Below are 24,669 nucleotides of genomic sequence, written 5' to 3' on the forward strand. Positions count from 1 at the left end.
TATCCCCAGAACCAATTCGTATACCAGATTCCAAATAAATGAAAAATAGATATATCAAAGAGTCAGCCTATTCGGGGGCCTTCTGCTGGGAGTGTGCAAAAGATAAAAGGCAGAGCGATCTACTTCCAAGTGTGCTTGATTAACACAGATACACTTCCGACTGAGAAATTTTTTTTTATTCTAAATATTTGTTCAAATAGTACCAGACAATTTGAAATCAATAAACTGTGTCGAGTGGTGAGGGCTGCGGCTGAGAAATGAGTAACGGGTGTCGTGCCACGCCACGGGGCCGCCTGACTCTATACCCATGAAGGACAATTTGCGGTCTTAATCCTTTACAACTACAAACACCAGCCACGGTTACAACTGTTCAAAACTACTCTCTCAACTAGTTCAGAGCAAGGGGACTAAAGAGGTGAGACGTGGCCCCCGCGGCCTGGGAGCGCGTTCCTAAGCTCGGCTGGAGAATTCTACAAATATACACATAAATACATTAAGACGAGGATAAATAATCAGGGAAACGAAATGACTCGCTTCAAATAATAAATACGGTCGTTGAGTCCGATGCAATCCTTACGGGACGGGAAGGAGCATATAAATTAAGGTCTCCGCAACTAAGCTAGACGCGGGCCAGGCCCGGGGCTGTCCGGGCTCTGGTCCCTCTGCAGAGCGCGCCGCCGGTGGATCTCAGACTTACCTTCGGGACACCATTACCAGATTAGAGTCCCTCGGTCCGCAGTATATGGCACTGTCAGGGTTACAGAGGACAATCCTTGCGGCTGATTTATGGCGAGTCACCCAAAGGAGGGAGCTCCTGGAGGGGAGGCCCAGTCGCCTGCGCCTCGGCCGCTGTTGGCCCGAGACCCAGGAGGCGGCAACCGGGCCAGAGCGAGGGAGGGGGGGGGGTCACAGAGCTGCCCCGCGGGCCCCGCCCGCCACCCCCGCCACCAAAGCAAGAGAGGTAATTGCGCCGCGAGTTCGGGCCGGTGGCGGCCGCTACAGATGCGTCAGTTTGGGGGCCTCGGGCAGGCGTCCCTGAGACGAGTGGTGGGCCGAGAGATCTGTGTAGGTGGGATGAGGGTCGCACGGTCCATGGTGGTGGTTGCCGGGAATCTGCGCGGCGCAGCTGTAGTCCACGCTGGCCGAAGACGGATGCGAGAGGTGGCCCAGGTTGAAGACGGGCCCGGACGCGGGCGCCATGGAGTCGACGAAATTGCCCCCCACGTACACCGGGCTGCCCTGCAGGTTGGCGCTGGCGAAGCCGCCGTTGCTGGCCATGGGGTGGGGCTCGAACTCGGGCGCCGCGTAGCGCTTCTGCTGTGGCAGGCAGCTGCTGAGCGGCGCCGTGTAGGCGGCCAGGCCGTACATGTTGGGCTGAGATTTGGCGAAGGCGGGCGGCGAGGGCGCGTCGTAGGCCAGGCCGGGCACGGGCGGCAGCTGGCCCGAGTAGGCCACGTGGCCGGCGGCGCTGCCCAGAGGCGGGCTGCGCTCCGGGGACTGACCGGCTGGCGAGTGCAGGATGCCCTTGGCCTTCTGGTCCTTCTTGTACTTCATGCGCCGGTTCTGGAACCAGATCTTGATCTGGCGCTCGGTGAGGTTCAGCAGGTTGGCCATCTCCACGCGCCGTGGCCGGCACAAGTAGCGGTTGAAGTGGAATTCCTTCTCCAACTCCACCAGCTGCGCACTCGTGTAGGCCGTGCGCACCCGCTTGGACGCTGGGCCCGGCGGGCTCTTATCCTCGCAGCTCTCTCCTGGGCAGGAAGGGAGACAGAGGGGACGCTGAGCGGGAGCGGGGGATGGGGAGGACATCCAGGGCCAAAGCGGGGTGCTTCCCTGGATCCCTCCTCTTCCTCCCCCTCTCCTCCCACCTTAATGCTGGCTGGAATGAGGGAGGGGCGTCTGAGACGTAAGATTCCAATCGGGACTTCACAGGCCCCAGCCATACCTATGAGTTGCACCTGAACTCCAGCCCCCCCCCCCCCCCGCCCCTGCCACACACACACACACACACACACACACACACACACACATCTGCCTTCTGAGGTCCGATTCACTCTGCCACCCCCTCCCCTTCAGCCTAGTCCATCATCCTGTCCCTAAGGCTAAGGCTGTGGAGGAGTTTAATGAGAAACTAGTAGCAGCTGGTAGGGCCTACCCCCCTCTTCCAACCCCCATTAAAGAAGGAACAGACTTCTCTGAATACTCTTCCCAGCCTCTGCCGGGCTGGGGGAGGAAGGCAGCCCCAGCTTGCCCTGCTTAGGGGCTGGCTCCTGGGCAAGGCACCCCAGGGAGCATGGAATGAGGGTAGAGATCATGGCACCTCACCCCAGCTCAGCTGCACCCAAACCCAGGGAAGTGATAAGTCATAAAAATACTTCTCCAGAGTTTCAGGGGCTCCAAGGCCAGCCTGGGTGCATTCTGAGTATTGCAGTGCTAGGAGCAGCAGTCTGAACACTGGTTTCCACTACCCCTGCCACCTCTCTGCAGCTTGTCCACTCCCTCCTTGGTTACACAAATGGATTTCTCCTGGGAGGGAGGGGCCTGGACTTGCAGCTGGGAGGGAGGGGCAGGAGAAGGAGCTTACAGGCTGGAAGGCACTTTCCCCCAAGAGCAGCAGCCCCAGAGAGTTGCAGGCAAACCAGAGATTTGATAACAAGGTAGTTACATCCCATGCCTCAAACTGGCCCTGGACCTGGAAGCATATTCATCTATCTGAAGATAAACTGCATCAAACGACATGAGGCCAGAAAATTTTAGGGACCAGGCAGGCTAAACAGAGAGAGGCAGTAGGCCTCAGAGCTCCTGGCCCTGCCCATCTTCTTCTGCCCACCCTGAATAGACCCACAGAAGATTCTTCCCAACTCTGGGGTCTCCCTTTTCAGGGAGAGAAATCCAAGGCTGCTCTTGTTTTAGAGCATATCCCCTTCCCTTAAGATATGCCCCTCCCCATTATGGATTTGCTGGGATGGGGAGAACTGGGCTGGCGTGGACCAAGTAGAGTCTGGCTGTGTTGCAGGCTCCGGTTGGATTCGAGTGCCCCATTCTGTGGTTTTGTGATCTTGCGCAACTGTCTAACCCTTTATCTGTAAAATGGGGCTATACCTACCTCAAACGGTTCTTTGGAAAATTAGATAGTGCTTGTAAAGCGCTTACCATGGTTCTTAACATAGCCCTTCACAGACTTTAGTTCTTATTAATTTAAGGGAACGGGATTCGTGTGATGTAAGATACATAAAAACCCAGGCTTGGGGAATCACAGGTTTCGAAGAGCTATTGGATGGGAGAAGGAGCCAAGTTATGACCAGCCACCCAGGAAAACAAATGTTAGGTCAATATATGGAAGAGCTATCTATTAATAACTATGGGACTTGTCCAGCAATGGCACCAGCAGCCCGGAATGGAACACCCTGTCACTGTAAGGGCATGGGTCCAATCAGGGACACTAAAAAGAAAGGACATTCCTGCATGAGTAGGAGTTTAGACATGTGGCCTCCAAAGTTGCGCTTCTAGCCCCCAGTCTCTTGATTCCTAGATGAGCCTGAGCTAGCCTCTGGGGCTCAGTGCGGGGGGGGGGGGGGGGGGGGAGGAGACTTAGCCCAGGATGAGCCCCCTCAGAGAGCTACCTGCAGCGGCACAGCCGTTCTTCTGCTTGGAGTTCTGTCGGGACTCTTTCATCCAGGGGAAGATCTGCTTGCTGATGGTGGCTGAAGAGCCAGAAGCATTGGGCCCACCCTTGGCCTTCTTGGCAGGCGCTCCACCTCCGGGATTGGTGGGCGAGGATGGGGGCAGGGTTGGTGGTGGAGGAGGGGGTTGTGGTGGCTGCTGCTCTGAGTTCAGGCCGGGAGGCTGGCTGCCAACCCCCCCACCCTGGCTGTTCCCAGTGCCAGGACGCATACAGCTGCCGTTAAGTTCAGCTCCTTTGTGGGCTGGGGCTCTCAGAGGTGCGGAACTCTGGATGGAACAGGCGGAGCCCGTGTAATCAGTGTCCAGGGAGTTGGCAGCGGCAGGGGGTGGGTAAGGCTGATGGGGAGTGCCGTAGCCATAAGTGTCGGTGGCTTTGCTGTAGCCGTAGCCTCCGAAGAGTCCTGGGTTTTCATAGTAAGCAGCCTTCTGCATCGTGCACTCAGGAAGTTCCAGGGTCTGTTGACCCTGCTCAAATAACATTGACCACCACTGTCTCCTTCACCACCACCTCCACTGTCTGCCGAATCCCGAGAGGGCTGGGGTAGCCACAGGCACCAGGTGACCTGTGGAGAAGAAAAGCAAAAGGCCCCAGAGAGACTGTAACTGACAGGACAGTCGATATATAAGGACTAGCTAGCCCAGGCTCTCTGCTGCCCACCCAGTTCAGAGTGGAAGGAGCTGAGATTTTATGAAGTTCAACTTATTTGAACCTTTGAAAAAGTCAGAAGGAATTTCTTATAAACATGAAAAGACCACTCCCACTCTTTAGCTCAACTCCATCCAAGAGAAGGGGCTTCCCCCACCCCCACCCAGATAATGTTTTCTTTCTTCAAGATTGTCAAATAGCTTTTGATATGGCATAGGAAAGCACTTATGGACATATATTTTAATGACTGATTCTCCCACTGGACTTTGAGCTCCTTGTGTCTTATTCATCTATATATTCCTAACACCCAGCCCAGTGCCCTACATGTAGTAAGTGTAATAAATGCTTGTTGAATGAGTGACTAAATGGACCTATCAATCAATCTTTGGGTCATCCCACAGTTTTGATGAGAAAGTTCAGAACAGCCAGAACTCTCAAAGGAAGGAGGACGAGGAGGAAGGGGAAGGAGAAGAAGGAGAAGAAGGAGGAGAAGGAGGAGAAGGAGGAGAAGGAGGAGGAGAAGAAGAAAAGTATCTCCCCCACCTGGTTTCAAAATCACAGCATCTTTCATGGAGACCAGACAGTCCACTTTCTGGTGCCGGGATGAGAATCCACCCAGTTAACTCTGTGTGTCAGCACTGTGAAATCTACCAGGAGATAAAAACCAAGAACACTTAAAGACTCCCAAACTTATTTTGAGGTTAGAAAGATGTTTCTTCTCTTTCATCTGCATTTTTCTAGACTCTTTACTTTGTCCTCCACTACTTTTAAGTGGATACCACTAGAAACTTGGTAAAGAGATTTAGAATTTGAAATGCATGGAGCATGGGTAAACGCAGAATGCTTCATGTTACAACTTTATCATTTTTATCCTGCATCTAATTGTGTGAACAGATATTATTATTGACCTCTGCTCTGGATCATACACTGCACCCCACCTCCACCCACTCTACAACCAATGAGAGAACCTCTCATGGCATGATGAATGGACCCAGATTTAGAAGAAGAAGAAAAAAAAAAACTAAGAAAAATTCTTCCCTTTTGTGTCCTCTGACTCTTGATGGAAGTTTTCCTTGTCAACCACTCCACCCCCATCTTGTGAAAGGCTCCTAAGGAGTTAAAGTATAACTAATAGCATTCAACCACTTTTGTGTGCTTGATAAAGAAAACTCATAGGTCAGCTCCCTGGTCTTAATTCTTGATCTCCTCTTTCAGGCACCTTTCCTTCCTCAAAACTCCCTGGGCTTCCATCATGGTCATCATGATGGACCACATTGTCTAGACGACTTACGTGGCCTAAAGGATTTGACCACTGGTACCAAAACCACTCTGCCATTCACTCATTTCCCCTCCACTTTCACCAAACAGCCTAACCCAATTTTTAAAATCCTTTATATTAGCCTTTGTTTGGTAATACTGTTGCCCATTTTGTTACAAAGAATAAGTGAATATGGCATTTATCTTGATAAGACACAGACCCTTTTCAATGGAATAATAGAATACTAGGATGTTATGTTTTAGGAATTGTTTCTATTATTGTTCTGAAATGTATGCAGTTAAGATATCTACCTAGCAAAGCTGATGTTAATCTTTCTTTCATTCAATTTCTATGTCATTCTGACTATTAAAGTTACTGAATATCAAATGGAAAGTTACAGCCTCATCCTGTGTCTAACATTTGGCTTGGTTTGCCCCCAAGCCAAAGGACTGGTTTAGCTGTTTCTGGACTTTTCTGGGATCCTACTTCCAGTCTTAAACCTTGGGCCCTCTGGATATCAGAATGGCCACATTTGACAACCCACCAGAAGTCACTGCTGCTTCTGTCATTTCATTTACAAGTGTGGAAGCAAAATACTTTCCCTCTTGCCTCCCAGGTTGACCAAGGTTATCTTGATAGGTGGACCAGTCACATTAAAATAGCTTCTTTAGGAACTGACCAGGTTTTTGAAACAGATGGCTTTACATATATATTTTTCCTATGGTATATTCTTAGGAAAAGCTGTGTACTGGGTCTTAAAAGTGTAAATATCTGGCAGCTTCATGAATAACCACAGCGTCTGTTCTGCCTCCGTTTTCATTGTCTTAAGGAATTTCAAGGCCCACTCAGTGATGATCCACCACTCCAATGTCTATTTGCCCCAGAAGCAAGGGTAGTAGCCCTCTCCTCACCAGGAAGGGCTTTGCAGACTCCCCCCACCTCCGCAGTATAATGCCCCCCAAAAGCCACCTCTCCTAAAACAGAACCTGAGAATATTGTTACAAAACTGGTTAAAAAAAAATAAAAAAGCTTATTTCTTTCTAGAAATCCCTACTCCTTGTGAACTCTGCTTGAACCTAAAAAGCAGGAATGGGTCATAAATCACTTGGACAATGGTCAACTGTTCAGTGGCTCATCTTTTCGATCCCCCCCCCCCCCCTTTAAAGGCTTTCTTTCCTGGCCCTTTGGTATCTCTGCTCATTTTTGCTCGGGGACCCAAATGCCTTGGGGTGAAGACTAGCCCGTGTCGGGGGAGGGGCAGCCTTCGAAGTCCTCAGCTGCCCTTTTCTCTCATTCCTCCTCCCCTCAACCCCCAGGGCACCGGCCAGGGCAGGTTCCCCAGAACCCCGCCGGCACCAAGCCTGGCCCTTTCTAGAGTAAGGGCACTACACAGGGTCTGACTCGACCCTTCTTGCGGTCCCGGGAAGTTGCCCAACTCAGCTTGGAGGCCCAACCGCAGGCTGGGAATGCAGGGCCAAAGGATTCCTAGCCACACGGAAGGAAGGCGGCCTCAGAGCGACCACCGCCCGCCGCCTGGGCCGCGCTGGACCGCCACACTCGCCGCGCCTCTGAAACAGCCGGACCCTGATACTTGCTCACTGCACTTAATTCTGCCCGGGATCAATACCTAATATGATACCGAATAAATAAAAGGCGCTCACAGCGGCCAGGGGACGGGGTTATTAAGCAGCTGGAGCTCTCACGGTGCATATCAATGCACCTGTCATTGTGGTTTGTAACAAAATTTATGACTGCAAGCACGGCGGCAGTAAACGCTTCAGTAAGGAATGAAAAGAAAAACACTTCCCAAGGCCCGGCACTTTTCAGAAGTGGAAAACAGGCTCCGCGTAGGAGGAAGAGCGGCAAAAGAATTCCCTACTCCGCACTTTTCCCGGCCCCGCGCCCCGCGAGCTGGGGGATTATATAAAGTGGCCGGTGCCGGTCTCTCCGAACAGCTCCGCTGCACGGCCAGACGTAGGACCGGACGCGCGCAGCTCCGCCGGGGCCGAAGACCCGCTGCCCGCCGCTGCCTGGGGAAGCCGGGAAGCTCGCTGGATGCTCAGAGGCCGGCCCGGCACTCGCTCTCCCGCCGGGGCCGTGAAAGACCGAGGGGCTCGGGGAAGGAGGGGGCGGCAGTCGCTGGGCTGTGACTAGCGCGGCAGTCGCAGTAAATTATGGGCCGGTAGAGTCAGGGCAAGTTGAAAGAGAAGGGGGAGGCGATGATGTGCCGGTTGCTTCTGTTGCTCTCAAATTTTTCTAAGGTTGTAGTTGGCTCCTCTCCTTGTTTTTGTTTTTGTTTTTGTTTTTCCTAAACCAGGAAACCAGGGCCTGGGAAACCCACACATCTCTTTCTGGCGGACAAGACTTGTGCTGGGCACCTCCGTTAATTCACTGGAACATAGCAACGATTCTTCGCTCCCTGTTGGCTTTACTATTGGGGGATTCTGAAACCACTCCTTTTCGGGTTTGCTCAGTGGGGATATATTTGCTGCAGAGCTGGGCTCGCTCTCTGCCCGAGTTCTCTCGATCTCTCAGCCTGAGCCTCCTCTACCCTATGGGAAGCCCTGGACGCGCCTTCTAAATCATTCTTATTTAGCCCAGATAACTCAATACGTAATACACCCTCCATTTAAGGCACTGGGCTCACCCCATTAAAGCGCCATAAATTTGAAGGCCGATGATCGGTTATCATGTAACGGGCAGCAGTTCACACGGAGGTGATCCACTTCAAAGCCGCCCTTTGTTTTATGTCTTGATGTATGAATCCTGAGATGGCTACCTTGAGTTGCAGGACAGATGGAAATGTAGTGGAAATTATTTTTTTAAATCACACTACTCACCACAGTGTGTGTGTGTGTGTGTGTGTGTGTGCCCCCGCGCAAGCTCTTGAATTTTGTCTGTAACTCTTTTTAGGTTCTTCAGGGTCCTTTTGATATTCTGTTGAGGCGGATCTGGAACAAAATGGAAAACTCTCAGTGGCAGCCGCTTCTAACGCACACATGTTGAGAGGCTTTCCCCTTTAAGGGTGTCATAATCAATGTGACTATTGTATATGTTGCCCGAAGCCATTCCAGGCACCTTCTCCCTGGCAGAAAGGGAGACTTGATTGGCTTCTAGGGAGTGAGTGGCCTTTAACACCAAAATCTTTGGCTGGATGGGGGAAGGAGGAGCTCAGACCAGAGGGAAGTGCCAGACCCTCAAGCAACGGGTGAGCCAAGTGGGTCAAAGGCACAAGGGGAATCTGTCCTCTCCCCCTGCTTCAGCCAAGCTCTTAGTGCTCCAGGTGCCTTAGTCTCCCAGGCTGAGCCCAAACCTCCTAGGAGTAAAAGAGAAGGACTGTACAAAATTGGCATGGGAGGGAGGCTACAGCATAGGGCACCTGAAAAAGATGGGCCTGGGTGGGTCCTAGTCAATGGCTGCCCTACTCAGCTCCAGTGGAAAGGGAGCTGGGCGCTATTTCCTGATTTGTACTTTGTATCTTGCATGGTTCCTCTGAATTTATTTTATTCCAGTCGGTACCCACCACACTCCTGGCCTGGGCTGCCCACTCCTGGGTCAGGATTAGGCTGCAAACAATCTAAGAAACACACATCCCTTCCACCCAACAGACCAAGCTGCCCACCACTACGGGCACTTAGCGGGTGCCCATGCAGGTCAGGTGAAAGGAAAGACACAATCCCCCCTCTTGCATCTGCCCTGTGCAATTTGTCGACTCAGTAGTTTGCAAACACTAAACCGGGCAGGAGAAAGCCCCACACAAAGCATTCCAGTCCCTTCTAAAGACCAGAGTGCACAGCCATAAGCCTTTGAAGTGACCTTTGGCTTAGACAGCAATAACTCACCCCTTAATGAACACCCAACGGAAGCGCCTCGGAGAGATCCCAGCCCAGTAGGGCTCCTAATATCGAGCCCAGGCTTCAGCTTCCCAGCCGGTCTGGGCCCAGGGGGCCCAGGCCGCTAGGCCCGCCTTGAGGGCTGTGCAGTGGGTGTGCGATGTACGCAGGTACTCAGACCTGATCAGCGAGCCGGAAGCTACTTTATATGATACGTTCACGTGAACAGACATCAACTTTCGCCGCTTGACTATGTTTTATTATTTTTTTTTAAAAGGGGGTTCTTTAAAAGTAGGATCTTCCCCCTCAGAAGAGGGCTAAATTGAAAGACCACCAGGGCTGATCCCACGATGCCTGTAGCTAGATTTTGTTTTTCCAGCCGTGGATGATCAGGGTAAGTTTGCTCCTGGGCATTCTGGGATGCCCTGTGCACCCTGTGCTCTAGGCTCAGGAGGCTTGGGAAGGGAAAAGAAAAGAGGACCCCAAGGTGGCCAACGTTAGGCCACCCAGAGTCCCCATTGCCTTCTCTGGAGCTCCCTGCTCAGCCCACCCACCCTCCAGCACAAGCCCAACTTCAGCCTCCTGCTTGACCAGAATCGCGGGCTTAACCCTGCTGGCTCTGGGCCACCAGCTCAAGTACCCTTTCCACAGCCAGAAACTGGGGTAGCGGGAGGGAGACCCATCTGGGAGCTGTCAACGGAGAGCTGGTCCGCGGCAGGCGCAGGCCGGGCCCTATACCCCAGCCCCCACCAGCATCCCCGGGAAAAGTCTTTAGGATAGGGAGCCTTGGTGCGGATTATTGAAATTTTCGGGGAAGTTATAAGTGAGTGCTCCACGGGGCCAAATGAAATGCTGCTCGCGGTAATTGGATTCAGCTGACTAAGTTGGCAGGCGCGCTGCTCCAAGGCAGCAGGCGAAGAAAAATGTCCAGTGACTTTAAGTTCTGATGGAGCCAAGAGCAGGCGATTGACAAAACAGCTTTACTGCTCTCCTTTGATGGCGATGTCCTCTTGGAAGTCGGTCCCTCTCCAGCTGGGGCCTGTCCCATCGTAGGTGAAGGGACTGCTCCTTGCTTTCTGGGACCCTTCCCCACAGAGGCCCGGTCTGGCCCGGCTGTGTGACGCTCCCATGAGCCTAGAGCCGCTCCCTCGGACTCATGGAGCTGCTTACTTGGGCTTTGGCCCCGGAAAAATCCAGGATGAATTGTCCTGTCCTCCTCCAGCCAGGAGCCACAGGATCCCATAAACAAAAGGATGGATGGGAAGCAGGAGCCAAAATAATGATTTAGCTTTCATCCTGGGTTCTTTGGGGAGAAGAACCCAGGAGCCCTAAACCTTTTTTCTCTGCCACTCTGGAAGTCAAAACCCAGATTACTGAGGGAGCATGTACTGGAGGAGCCTCTCAAACTCTTCTGAGTAGTTTGGGGGTTCTCTTGAATTTGGGGGAGAAGCTTGAGAAGCACTTTAACCTCTAAAGGAAAAAAATATTAAGCCAACAGCAAGAGATAAAGGCGTGCGTATATGGAGCTAGTTCCCAGAACAATGCAGGGAGCTGGCTGGTCACAGAGTTTATTTTAAATACATATAAATCAACCTGCCTATGCCCAGCCAGGCAGCCCAAGACACAGAATTAATATGACGCTCCATCTTACTTTGGCAGTGACAGTGTAAAAAAAGTTTCTTTTTATTCATTTCATTTCCCAGCCCATTTTCATAACTGCACATTTACCCCCAAAATAGTTCCTCCAGCCCCCAACCCCTTCACCGACCCTCTCCTCAAACTGCCACATCCCCCCCACCATGCCATCAGCCACCCCCCAAGCCTGGCAAGCTAGTGTGTCCTCCTAACCTTTGGGTAGGCGGGGAGCATCCCCACAAAGCGCACCTCCTTACGATTAATCACCGTCCTCAATGTATATGTAGAAGTGTATCTAGGTCTACGCGGACTGCCTCACCAATTGGCAATAATCAAGATCACAGATTACACAAAATAAATCATATTTAGTATCCCGCTCAGGGCAGCAAGCAGCCCGGTGCCCAAAGATTTCCATTTTGTCATGCAATTGCTTACCTGGATCCCAATTTATCATAAACCTGGTGTCCTCGGCCTCAGAGTGGGCGCCAGTGGGGGGCAGAGCTAGCCTTCCCCCTTTGTCTGCAGACAACACTGTCCCAACCCTGGTCTTGCGCGCTCGCAGACGCGGCCATATACCCGAGCACACGGAATTCCCGGTAGAACGGAACCAGGCTGAGGTTCAACTACCAATAAACGCAGGAGGAACGAGTTCGCAGTCCCCGAGCTGGCTTCGCCTGCGATGCGCGCCCGTCGGTCCACCCGCCCGCCTGTCCGCTCCCAGGCCCAGAGCGGCGGCCACCCGCGCCCCCACCCACTCCTGGGTTCCTGCCCAGCCCTCCCAGACCCCCCAGAGCTCGGGGTTTGTTTTGCTTTCGGAATGTGGCCCTTTCTGGATTTGGAGAGAGCCCCGGAAACCCCCTCATGGTCGGGAAATACAGACGCTGCCTTCAAATGCGAGCATATTTGTTCACGTGACCCCAAGGGAAGATTGTACTGATTGAGGCTGAAACTTTCACGCCATCCAGCCCCGGAGCGCAGCCAGGCCTGGGGGCTAGGAGGAGGGGCGGGAAGCGTGGGATCCGGGCCCCTTCCCCGGAGCAGGCATGAGTGGGTATGGAGCGGAAAGAAAGCCCTCATCTCGCAGCTCGAGTCCAACCCAGCCCCAGTCCGGCCACCGGCAGTGGCATGAGGGGCGCTGAGAGTCTCACCCCCCACGACCTCTGACCCTGGCCCAGCCTTCCACCGGACCAGCCCGCGGACTGGAAATTTTAGAGGCTGCCTTTCAGAGGCGTCTCCGGAGGTGACTATGGAGCTTCGGAGGCCCAGGGTTCCCTTAGCTCCCCAGTCGAGCCCGATACCTCTCATCCGCACGCACCCGGGCCAGGCTCCGCCTAGGCGGACGGGCTGCTCGCCCCCTCCCCGGTCGAGGCAATTAGTTGTGGCACAGCGCAGGCTCCAGCCCTGAGGTGGGTGACTCCAGCTCCCAGACCGGGGCCGGTCACCTCGGGGAAACCCCACCCCCACGCCCACCCCCACCCCGCTGGGGCTCTGGCTCGTTCCGCAGACGCTGCAGAGGAGCCGCCACTCCCCAGAGCCAGAAAGGGCGCATAAGCAGCCGACCGGACCCGTAGCGGTCTCCCTGCTCTGCGTCTTGCGCGCTCCACTCGGGTTCCGCGCGGCGTGGAGCCGCCAAGGCGCCGAGCTGCTGTTTGCCAAGAGCGCGCGCCTCCAAACCTGGGCAGGGCTCACGGAATCCGCAGGCCCGGCGACTGCCAGGCCGCGGCTTCCCGCTTCCTGCGGCGCCTCCAAGAAGGCGAGGTGGCTGAGAAATCAGCCCTAGCCGGGCTTATCTGGGAGTCCTGGGAGCTTCTATTTTAGAAATATTACATCGGGACCTGTTCCCAGCACTCTCCGAGTGGTCAGGCGGAATTTACGGTAACAATTCTGCGTGTGAGAAAGAGTTAAGCTCCCAGCCAGGGTGAGCGACCGGCTTCCAGGTCCCGGCCTGCCGCGAGTCCCCAAGGTCGTCTCCCAGCCCGACCCGCTCCCCAGAATCCCGCACCATGCGGAAGTCTCCACCCCATCCCCGAAGTCTGATTTTCATGGCCAGTTCTGCTTCCCAACGGCATCGGGCACGGAGCAGATGCCCTGTCGCCGCCGGCGAGGTCTCCGAGCGACCAAGGCGAATGTGAATGTGCTCAGCAGCCCCAGAAGAGCCGGGGAGAAGGGGGTAAAGTCCTCCTCATCCCCATTGCAGAGGCACAGGAAGTCCCGGAAGACAGGTCACAGGCTGCTCAGAGCCCTTTAGACCTGTGAGGGAGCTCCTCCTTTTGTTCACCTGGACGGGCCTGGCTGGAGGCCCACTCGGGACGCCTCTTGGAGCCGGACCGTGGGTGCCCCCAGTTCACCCCCACCGGAGTATCCCGCCCCCTAGCCTCCCGCCAGGGGCCGAGCAACGGGCCCCGCAGCAAGTGTTAATCTCCTGCCAAAGAGGGGGGCCGCTTTGCGGGAATTTGTCTCCAGGAAAGGATCTAAGCCTTCTTCAATCGGAGCATATGTTCATAGAGCAATAAACCGGAAAGATTTACAGTCCTCGCCCGGCCCCCAACAGCCTCGCACCCTTTCAGGAATTACTTACGATGATTTATCACATCAACCCGGGCAATTGTCACACTGATAAAATAGCCCGGGCCGGTGCCCGCCAAGCCCAGGACTTGGGAGGCTGTTGGCTGCCGGGCTGCCAGCGGGGCTGGGGAGGTTTTTTGTGGGTTCCTTCTCTGGGCCTACCAGGGGATGGTGTGGTGGGTTGGGGTGGGTGGGGTTGGGGTGGGAGGGGAGCCAATTCTCATTGAGAAAAACGCAAGCAGCTCAAAGAAAGCGCCCGGAATCTGCGTCGGAGTCACTTGCAAAGCACATAAACATTTGTCATCTTTGAATAATTGAATTAATGTATTATTGTTTGAATGTATAATTCATAACGGAGGAAACTTTGTCTCTGTCCTGACGGGGAAATATACACACACCAAAAAAGAAATCAAAACATACACACAATCCCACAACAACTACCAACGCAGCCAGCCCCAGCTAGCGGAAATCATCCTCAAAGCCAACGACAGGGAAGGAGGCGAATAAAGAGGCTCTCCTCCCCGGCACCGGCCCTGAGTTTCAAGCTGAAGGAGGAGAATGCCCGCTGCCGCCCCGACCCAGACCCCGGCAAGCTGGGGGTGGGGTGGGGTGGCAGCGTGGTGGCGAGTGGGACCTCGAATCTCCTTGGAGTGTGGGAGAAGAAAGGCTGAAATGGGAGGCAACCGGACAGACAGCTTTTGCACCTCTCCCTGGCCTCTCTTGCACATCCCTGCCCCAGGCTCCCCTTCGCCCCAGGGTCTCCCACCCTGCCGGCAGGGACTTCTAACCCGCGCCTTTATTTTCCATCTTCCCCCAAATTAAAAATACAAAAATAAAGGGGAAGAAGGAGAAACTCCTTGCTGGGGTGGCCGAAACAGCAGAGCTGGGGTGGGAAAGGAGGGGAGTGGGAGAAGCAACTCGGAAATCATTATCTGTTGGTTAAAACCTGCCTGGGGTAAAATTTCAACTCGATTTTATAGCCTTCTATTATGACGCAAAGAAAAATTTACGACCCTCGCTTGAAAAGAGGGCCGGGGCCTTTTCTCACCGGTTTAAGAATAGGCAGCAGATGCCGTGACAGCGACCATTGTTCCCGGTAGACACAGGCGACCGGGCAACCTCGGCCCGCGTGCGCCAGGCGCGTCCCCCAGCCGGGCGGGGTTTTTTTTTTTTTTTTTTTTTTAAACAACTCCTGTTGTTTCGGAGCAGCCCGCGCGCACCCTCGCCCCTCGCCCCCTCGCCCCTCGCCCACCCCCACATGCTCACACACACCCTCTCTCTCGCTCACATACACACACTCGGCCGCTCTCAGTAATTTTTCATAAGTGCAAAGCTTTGCTGAACCAAAGGTCACCATCCAAGCCACTAACAACTTCTCGCCGGCGCGCGGTTCCAAATCAGGAAGCAAAGGGAACTATTTGTCAGCGGCCCTGACAGCTAAGTTCATTAAGGATTTAAATCCGAAGAAATAAAAGTCGCCAAAATATTTACCTGCTGGCCGCGCTCCCGCGCCCGCCACTGGGGGCCGAGGGTGGAGGGCTGGGGGCGCCGCGCAGCCCCCCTCGGCGGGTGATATTCTTGGGATCCCTGCACTTTCCAAGTCGGAGAGAGCCCTTTGCGTGGCAGATTAATGACGACTCCGTGTTTCTTAAGGGACGTGCTGAATTAATTATTTCGCCAATCACGTGGTCGGGACTTGTAGAAATCTATTCTTATCATCTTCCTCGCACTTTGAAAATTCTCCGGGTTATGAAAGGCCCTCCCCCGGCTGCCGGCGAGCCCCGGCCGCCCAGCCAGGCGCGGGGGGCAGGGAGGGCTCCCCAACATGGCGGGCGGGCGGGAAGCGCCTTCTGCCGAGGGTCCCGATTTACTGTACTGTACTCAAGCGGGCTCGGCTATGGACTCGCTTCCTCCTCGTCCCTGCCCGTGATTCAATACACACAACGGTATTGATGTATTGGTGGGCACAGGAGGAGCCATTAACCAGAAGACGGGCAGAGGACAATCATAAAATGTGTCTGAATATTTAAACTTCTGTCTGCGCACTTATAAATACACATGTCCACGCGTCTGAGGCGAGCCCTTCCATATATTAAGGACACATGTCTGATTTTATGCATTCTGCTCATTTCCTGTCGCGAGCAATCCCCCCCCCCCCCCCAGCTATTTTGGGACTCCTGTCTTGGCCCACTCTCCAAGGCAAGGCAAAGACGAGAAAAAGCCTTTGCAGAAAAAAAAAAAAAAAATAGCGCACGCCACTTTTTATGGTGGGGAGTGTTTATTGTCGTCTGGAGGGCAGAGGGGGCTCTGGGGGAAGGAGGGGCAGGTGCTGGAGGCCCCAGTGGGACTAAATAGCACAAGGAAAGTAGGAGTCCAAGATTGGAGGCCAGAGGGGTTTGGTCCCAGCAGCCACTGGCCAGTCTCAGCTTGGTCCAGAACCCAGCACTCTCCCAGAGTTGGGGGGCAGGGAGGTCTCTCACCCACCACAAGACAAAGAGAGATTGGAGGTGTCTGGAGCTAACCGGGGCCAACCTGGAGCCTCCTTTTAGCCTGGGAAGTTACTTATTTTTTCTTCCAAAAAATAACGCCCTGCAGCCTGAATGCAACGTTAGGCTTCCCAATGCTCACAAAACATGGTGGCCAAATTGGGACTGTGTATGTGTGGGGGGGAGAGGTTAATGACAGATTTGCTAACCCTTACACACTTTAACCTTCACATGTCAGGCACAATGCAGAAAATAATAAATTGTTTATATTGAATGTTAGCTTTTAGAAGACTTAATGAAGAATGCTTCTTTGGAGGCACCAAACAGGATGGAAGTTTCGCTACACCTTTTATTATTTCAAATATAGATCAATGAATTACATCAAAACTACAGGCAACAATTAGTATAAATAATACTTTAATCAGTGGCAGCAGAACATTGGTCAATTCTATTAAAAAAGCATCCTGTGTGAACAGACACCATGGGGCTGACAGACAATGTCATCTCCCAACAAAAGGCTGCAATGGACAAAGTGAGATGGGAGTCTGAGGAGCAATGTCCTCGGTAAACACTTCACTCCTCCCCAGTCACGACCCCAACACAGCTTAAAAAAAAAAAACAACACCAAAACAAACACTTCTGGCTCATATTTGGGGGAACAAACTGGAAACAAATGAAAGCAAATGGGCACTGAGCCTTTCCACATCTAGGTTTCTCCAGAGTATGTTCCCAGATGGAAACTCATTTCCTTCCCTGCCCTAGGTGGTTTTGAGAAGGGGGGGGGGGGGTGCTGCTGCTTCTCCCCTGCCCCACTCCTGTGGGCCCAAATGGACGCTGGGGTCCGATTGGGACCACAGGGTTGAGGACTGCCCCCTGGGCCATCCAAGCTCCATTAACATTTCAAAAGACAATCCCTGGAAACTGAGGAGAACTGAGACTTATAAACAAAGAAGTTGTTTCTCTGATTAAGTTACTTTTCAAAGTAGTGAAGCTATGTTTGAGAAGAAGGTGGGTTTTCTTCAACAAAACATGCCTCTTGGCTTTCCTCTGGGACATGGGTGAAGTCAGTGAAGCAGTTTTGGCATTTGGTCTGAAGCTGGGGTAGATAACCTGAACTTCTGGGAATGGGGAAATCTATATAATAATCTTTATAATATATATGTAGTTGGGTTTCGTGAAAATATATACTTTTCCCCCCTCCCAAGGAGAAGGTTCAATATATTCACAGATTTGGGCTTTAGGAAAGAATCTTAGCAACTTTCCAACTTGCCTCTGACGATAGCGGCTCTTTTCAAATGCTACATCCAAAGACTGCTCTCCCCATTAGAGGGGGAAAAAAAGAAGAGAAGGGTAGTTAGAGTCCAAAAGGTTAAGGGTTTAGAGGTCAGTCCTCCCGGCTGAAATACAGCTAATCGAATAGAAAATTTGTCCTCTGGATGAACCTGATTCTGTAATTTAGCCGAACTTCAGTAAAATACCTTTTCAGCTTCTCAACGTGAGGGCGTCAGAAAAAAGACGTCTTGACTATGTATGAACTCTTTGCTTTTTGTCATAGAAACAATGATGCGAATAATGCAGGAATATCCATCTTTAATATCCCGACGTGGCGATATTCAAGTATTGCCATGTGCAAGTCTGAGAGCCAGGCTCACCCCAAGGAGGAACAAAGAGCTGTCCCCAGGGTCTAATACAAAAGACCAAGGCTTGGAAGATACTTTAGAGAAGTGGAATTTCAGCCTAGGGACTCCAGTGAATACCTGCTCTCAGCTCTCAGGAGACACCAAAGAACATGCGTGCAGAAAAAGTCTTTTTTTTTCTCCCTCCACTTAAATATATTTAAAAAATTATCTCTGAACTTTATAAAGCATTCTGAAGCACTGAAAAAAAAAATAGCTCCAATTCTTAATCTCTCTTTCAAGCTCATCCTTTTCCCCTCCCCTCTTTTGTCACTTTTTGGTAGCTACAACCAGGGGTTTCTTTTTGGAGCCCACAGCTTTGGGGTTTAAACTTCCAAAGTCTGTTTCATTTGAGTATATGAACTCTGGCCATTCCCTTTGACTCTCCCCCCCCCCCCCCTTAGCCTTAAGGGTCAGCATTTTAGAAAAATGAGCCTTGAATCTTCAGGCAAGGCATAAGAAAAATGACTAAAGAACATCACTCCTCTGTTGTTTGAGAGTGATTGTTATGAAACCACTATTCTTAAGGCAAGGAGGAGGGCCTAAAACTTTTATACTTTTACAATCTCTGCTTCTAATCAATGGGTTGAGAAAAACTTCCTTACACTTGTTTAAAAAATAAAAGAAACTTCAGGGAAAAAAACCCTAAGACCAACTTTTGTGGGTTTCTAGATTCAATTAGTGTTCTCTTTCTTTTTTACAGCAAGATTTCCCCACCTTCCCAGTTTCTCCCCACCACACACCCCCTCTCCCATATAGGCCGTACACCAATTCCTATAAAATACTGCTACATGGGTAATTTGGAATCCAGCATTTGGAATCCAGTTGGAATAGAAAATTCAGTCACAATCTAATGACCCAGAACATAGAGGTGTTGTTTTCTTTCCCCAGAAGGAAAATGTTGGACCATTTGTTTCTTTCTCTTTTCCCTTTCCTTTAATCACCCAGAACTAGTTGTAAGCACAGTGCTGAAAAAAGCACATGTGGAAATATATTTTCAAGAACTCAACTTTGAGTGGACCCTTTGCTTCCCTCTAAAAGGGTTAAGGGCCCCCTACACACATTTCCGGGGAGTGGGGAGGGGTGGAGTTCAAAATGCCGGTTAGAGCCAGAAGTTAGTCCACACATCTCTGATTCTTCTCCCTGAAACTCAGCCCCTTTCACCTTCTTAAGATTTTTGGCATTAAGATGTCAGTTATTTCTGTCCCCCATCCCCCAACAAATAAATATTTAAGCAAATATAATCTAAACATAAAATAACCCAACCCATTTCCACTTCCTTCTTAGACTCATTTCTTTGGGCATGGGGCCACCGGGAGCAAAATATTTTTTTCACACCGGAAATTATACAGATAACCCAGAAAGTTCAGAAATCCTGGCCCAGCTTCCCTGTTTCCACTGAAAGCACCTAGCACAGGGATGGCCAACCTGCTGCCTCAACTCCCCCACTTTATTAAGCCACCAAGATCCCTGGAGGGGTGGGGTGGGGGAGGATGTTCAAATTCACACTGGGATAAAGCATCCAACTTTCATTTGCAAATTCAAAATCCAACAGCAGAGATTTTCATAAGTTTAATGACTCGCCAAGGTTTATGTTCTCAGTAGCTCCTGCCATATGATAATATACTTAGAGAGAGAATCCCGCCCCCCTCCCACCCCCATCCCGCTTCAGGGAGGGGGCTGCCCTCGGGCAGGATGCTAACCTAGTCCGAGGGCGGCCTGCGTATCCCAGGTCCACCCCACAGTACCTTAGAGCCCAGGGAGGTGACAGCAAGCCTGGCCTGCCCCCGCAGCTTCGGCTCAGCCGGGAGCGCAGGGAGGAATGGGCCCAGGGTCCCCACTTCTACAAGGTCGTCAGGTCCGTGTGGTGGTCCTTGGCCAGCTGCTGCAAATGCTGGCCTGGGGCAGCTGAGGAGGAGCAGGAGGAGGAGGAAGAGGAGGACGAGGACGAAGACCTGCCTTTGGTGTTGGGCAGCTTGTGGTCTTTTTTCCACTTCATCCTCCGGTTCTGGAACCAGATCTTGATCTGGCGCTCAGAGAGACACAGGGTGTGAGCAATTTCAATCCGACGGCGCCGGGTCAGATACCTGTTAAAATGAAATTCTTTTTCCAGTTCTAGGACTTGCTGCCGGGTGTAGGCCGTCCGAGACCGCTTGGGCTCCCCGCCAGTGTAGTTGGGGTTCACTGCGAGACAAAACAGACAGCACGGTCAGGTCAGCGCCCGGCTCTTCTTAGGGCCCTCGCCACTGCCGCTCACTTCCTGGCGTGCCCGAGGCCCGCGGCCCTCCCAGCGCACTCCCCAGCCCGCTCCCTTCCTCCCTCCCGCCCTCTCGTCCTCTGTACCCAGCGCACCGCTCACTCCCACCCACCCACTCCCCCAGTCTCCGGGGCGGGGATCCCCTTACGTGCTCCCATCTCCCTGGCCCACTGAGAGCTCCGGAATTCCCTAGCATTTTGGAAAACCCCCCTCTCCTCCTCTACCAGGTTCCGTCCGCTCTGAAAATGGAGTCCTCCCCCACCCCACCCCCATCTCCACCCCCTTTTTCGCCCACAGCCAAGCAGCCAGCCACATGGTCCCGGCCTGCTCCCTCAGCTATAAAAATTTATGGAGAGAGTAATTGCGGCGCCCATTGAAGCCCCACAAGCCCCCACCCACTCGCACCCCCTCTCGGGGGCCCAGGCCTCCAGGCTGGGGTGGGGACTGAGAGGTCGCTGGACCATGCCTTACCCGAATTCACGTGCACCTTCTTCATCCATGGGTAGACCACCGCGGGCTGCTTGAGTGCCGTCCCGGGGGGCGGCTGCTTGGGGCCGCCCGGCTGGCTGCAGGCCCTGGCGCTGGGCAGAGGCGCGGGCGGAGGCGCCGGGGGCGCGGGGCACGGCTCTCCTGGGGCTCCGTAGTGGCCGCCGGGGCCGCCGGGTTCTTGCCCGTGACCCCGCGTGGGTAGCGCCGAGCCGGGTCCGGGCCCGCCGCCTCCGAAGGTCTGCTCACCGAAGTCGGGCCGTGGGTAGAGCCCCGGGGGCTGGAAGTCTGCACCCTGCACGCCTCCGCTGTAGTAGTCAGCGCCCTGCTCGCCTAGGTAGCTGCCCTGCAAATATTCTTCGCACGGAGGGAACTTGGGGTCCACATACTTGGAGTTCACCATATACGAACTCATGGCCATTAATTTCAGAAGGTAGAAAATACTAATTTTTCTCGTGTTGTCTTTTTTTCTCCTTCCATAGGGCCCTCCTACTTGCTGTCAACTGAATAAAGTTGGCGGCCATGTGACCAAGCCAGCCAATAGCGAGGAAGCGAGTTTATCACCGGGTTGGTGAGCATCTCATAATTTTCACAAATTTAACTAAATAACATACGTGTAATCAAGTGACTCGCCATGGCACATTTGAGGGCCCCCGCCAGATGTTAGTGTAGTTCTCCAATTCCCCGCACCCTCATTCCTGGCAGGTAATCCCAGCTTTTGTCTGCCACTGACTTTGTTAACCTCCAGTGTCCTCTCCACTCACCCCCGCTGAAATACAGCCCCCCAAAATGGGTACAGTTCAAGGGGGAATGAAACCCCAACTCTGTCAGGCTGCAGAATGCCAAAAGGCCGGTGGGTGAGGCAGCCTCTGAGTTGGGCAGAGTACCCCAGGCAGGCAGGGCTCCCGCCCGCGGGAACGGGGACTCTGCCATACAAAGGCCGAGTCCCGGCTTTGTCTTCCTCAGGGTCACCCAAAAGTTACAACAGTCTGGCGGGCCCGAATCAAATCAGGCGATGAGTAACTGCCAAGCTTTCTGTGAGTGCCCAGGATGGAGTGCTTTTAGCCAAAGTCAGTCTTACAGGTATGGCAAGACCGCCCTCCACCCAGCTCATACAGCTGAGGGGTGGGCCTGGAAGGTGATGATGGCACCCCCACCTCACCCAGATAGGCTCCAAAGGACCCTGCACTCCCTTTTCCCACGTGGCAGTCAACGACCTGTGAGCCTCCTCACTGGGCACCCTCTGACCTCACTTCATGCTCCTTGAGGGCAGAGTTGGGGCTGGGGCTACCTGGCTTTCCACCTTGCTCCCCAGTTCCCCAAAAGCTAGCCCTTTGGCCCTGCATTCATGCAACCAATTAAGGGTTTACACGGGAACCTCTGTTTAAACGTGAGGGGCTTCGGGGAAAAGGCTCCCCCCGTGTCACCAGGCTCAGTCCATCTTCCTGGAGTCTAAGGTAATAAAACAGAAAGGAAACTGACCCGCACCCGGCTGCCTCTGGCCTCAGCTTCCGACTATGGCTATTTCGGAGAAACATGAAGTTTTTGCATCGACCATATATTCCCCTAGAATCGAATCTGTGACTATGTGGATACCACACAAATTCGGTTCTACAGGGTATATATAGACAACGTTACTACCTCCGGGTTTCACCTAGAGTGGGTACCCAGACCGCTGCCAGCCCCGGCCTCTTCCTCGGAGCCATCACCGGCCCGACGCAGCCACTCGCACTTTCAGAGAGGGTTCAGGTAGCTTGAAGAGCTCGGTGACAATTTGCAGCAACGAGTTCCCCATCCTTGCACCAGGGCCGGAGTTACCGAGCAGCTAAGGAGACAGGACACTCTTCTTAAGAAAGAAAGAAAAGAAGAAAAAATAATCCATCCCAGAAATGGGGGCTTTATTACCCTCCTCTCTAGATCCACCCCCTCCCCCTTATCAAGTGGTATTTTCCAGAAAGGAGCAAATGCCCTTAGTGGCAGGAGAAAAGATGCAAGAGGAGAATATCCTCTGCCCATTCTTCTTCCCAGTGCAGGGGCAAGCCAGGTTGGCTGACAAAGCTAGTTCCCCAAGAGGTCTTGCATTTACCTTCCTGGGCCCTGTGCCGGGCTGTCCTCTCCGTCCAGAGCTGCAGACCCTGCGGCAGGCACTGCTTGCAGGCACCAAGCTGCCCTGGGCTGGGGTCGGAGTGCTAATGGTGAAGGGCAGGGCGAGGGGTCATTCGAAATCATTTACAAACATATCACAAAGTTTCATTATTTTTGCTTTGCCGACAGCAGCACACAAGAGTACAAAAGTTCATGAGTTGCACCCGCCCGCCCCAGTGCCTCAGCGCTGTCTAGGGCTCACCCCTCGGTTTAGGGCACCAAGAACACAGACTCACTCAGGGCCGGGATGGATTTCAGGGGCAGAAGGATGCCCCGGGCTCAAGTCCGGCTTTTGGATCTGTGAGCATAGGCCAGAGGTGCTAGAAAAAATTTTTTTTGATTGTTTTAATTTCCTCCTTGTGATTCAAAAATTAGTTTCAGCCTCAGCCTTCATCTGGTGGGGTAGAGCAGAGAAACGCCTTTCTGCCTCTCAGCCTGGCAAAATTGGCTGCCTGCTTCTGCTCTGCACTTTGCATGCTCCCCACCACACCCCCCATCCTTTGGTTCCAGTGCTGTGGCTATTTTGTAGGGATTTCCTGGGTGCCAATTCTAACCAGAGTCTGAGGCTGCCCCAAGCCAAATTTCCTTGTTGAAGGGGGTGGTTCCCCCCAACTTCCCCTAATGCCGAATGCTCCCACATACCCACCTGCCTGGGGACACTGGGCCTAGGCTTTATCCAGACAAATTGGGGGAGCCTGCTGGGCCGGGTGGGGACCCGGGTGAGGGTACACATTTTCATATTTGTTAGACGCTGTGACCTGCATTTCACCTTATTGCTCCACTTGTTCAGACAGGTCAAAGCCAACGAGTTATTGATGAACAAAAGCGTTAAATATTCACCTCCCGCTCAACTGCCCATACAAATGCTTTTGATCTCTCGGGCTTTTTGTGCTGTGTTCAGCTACAGGGTGCCGAATGGGTTTGCAAGCGAAGAGCCCTGGCAGAGATAAGCACCCAGAGCAGGGGCAGCAGCCAGAAGGGGGCAAAACCAGTGTGTCCTGGGGACACCAGATTTTCCAGCCTGGAGCCCAGAGCCCGTTTCACTTAAGCCAGCCTGATTAATAGAGAGGAATTATGAACTGGGCGGTATCTCCACTCCTGGGGGTGAACACAGCCCCCAGGAAGTCAACTAGGCTGCCCACCCTGGAAGGCAAAGAAACCTGGCCCAGAGCCAAGCACCAGTTTCTTCCACCCTGAAGAGAGGGTGTCTCACCAGAGAGGATGGGTGCCTGGCTCCTTCCGCCTTCCTTCATTCCATCTCCCATTAAAATAAAGTCATCTCCATTTTGCAGTAAGGGAAGGGTCACTATCTTTTCCTCGGTTCTCCTGCCACTACCATCAACTTAAATGGGATAGTCTTCCTGGAGACCCCACAGGCCTCCTCAGAAATGTACCTGTCTTCCGCGGCACATGCAACTCAGAAAGATCCAAAGTTCTGAGCCCAGGACCCCAAGAATCTCTGCCCCCACTACCACCACCAAAACCACGTTTGCTTGCAACACTAGCAGCTCTGGCGCGAAAATTCTCGAATTGCAGTTACAGAGAAGCAGAAGTGAACCAGAAGCTTCGTATCTCTCCCTCCTCGCTCAGCTCAGCCCGTGTCCCCAGCCCACAGCCCAAACGTCTGGAGCTGTGGCCGGGGGAGGGGCGAGGAGGGATTTCCACTTACAGCTCAGAATTCGCAGCCCTTCCTTCCCGGAAGCGGGCCAACTGCACACACCCGCAGCCGTAGAGGGTTACGTTTTTCTTTCTTTCCTTCGTCTTTTTATTAAAAACAAAAGAAGACAAGAGAAGACTGCGCCAGGCTGGAACGGGTTAAGCTAGGCTGGGGGGGCGGAAGAGAATCGCATTGCTTTGGTGTTTAGCAGGTTGGTTAGAGCAGAAAGCGATGCTCGCCGCAACTTGTTAATGGAGCGGGCTGCTAATTAGCTGCAAGCTCCTAACAGAAGCATAGGCTGCTGCGGAGCTGCACCTGTGCGAGCTGGGGAGGCCCGGGGA

General features: G+C 53.0%; 2 protein-coding genes across 4 annotated transcripts; both read right to left on the reverse strand.

Moving 5' to 3' along the window:
- Window positions 1-154: 154 nt before the first annotated feature.
- HOXD3 (homeobox D3) lies at window positions 155-19,627 on the reverse strand. Its single transcript, XM_019460266.2, has 4 exons — window positions 19,532-19,627; window positions 4,874-4,977; window positions 3,624-4,247; window positions 155-1,751 (listed from the first exon to the last, which is right to left on the reverse strand). Exons 3-4 carry the CDS (start codon window positions 4,162-4,164, stop codon window positions 997-999), a joined length of 1,296 nt encoding a protein of 431 aa, XP_019315811.2. The 5' UTR covers window positions 4,165-4,247; window positions 4,874-4,977; window positions 19,532-19,627; the 3' UTR covers window positions 155-996.
- On the reverse strand, window positions 8,435-24,446 carry HOXD4 (homeobox D4). Of its 3 annotated transcripts, none has more exons than XR_008423898.1 (3): window positions 20,512-24,446; window positions 19,532-19,967; window positions 8,435-8,539 (listed from the first exon to the last, which is right to left on the reverse strand). XR_008423898.1 is itself a non-coding variant. In XM_019460365.2 (3 exons), exons 2-3 carry the CDS (start codon window positions 20,945-20,947, stop codon window positions 19,627-19,629), a joined length of 777 nt encoding a protein of 258 aa, XP_019315910.1. In that variant the 5' UTR covers window positions 20,948-22,372; window positions 22,613-24,446; the 3' UTR covers window positions 16,439-19,626. The 3 variants fall into 3 exon arrangements, 2 of the variants coding, with proteins under 2 accessions (XP_019315910.1, XP_019315903.1); XM_019460365.2 differs by lacking the exon at window positions 8,435-8,539 and having other exon boundaries at window positions 16,439-19,967; window positions 20,512-22,372; window positions 22,613-24,446; XM_019460358.2 differs by lacking the exon at window positions 8,435-8,539 and having other exon boundaries at window positions 16,439-19,967.
- Between the last annotated feature and the right edge of the window lie 223 nt (window positions 24,447-24,669).

This window comes from Panthera pardus, unplaced genomic scaffold (assembly GCF_024362965.1).
Source record: "Panthera pardus isolate Hobbes unplaced genomic scaffold, ASM2436296v1 HiC_scaffold_10, whole genome shotgun sequence".
In the NCBI taxonomy this organism is placed as follows: Eukaryota; Metazoa; Chordata; class Mammalia; order Carnivora; family Felidae; genus Panthera; species Panthera pardus.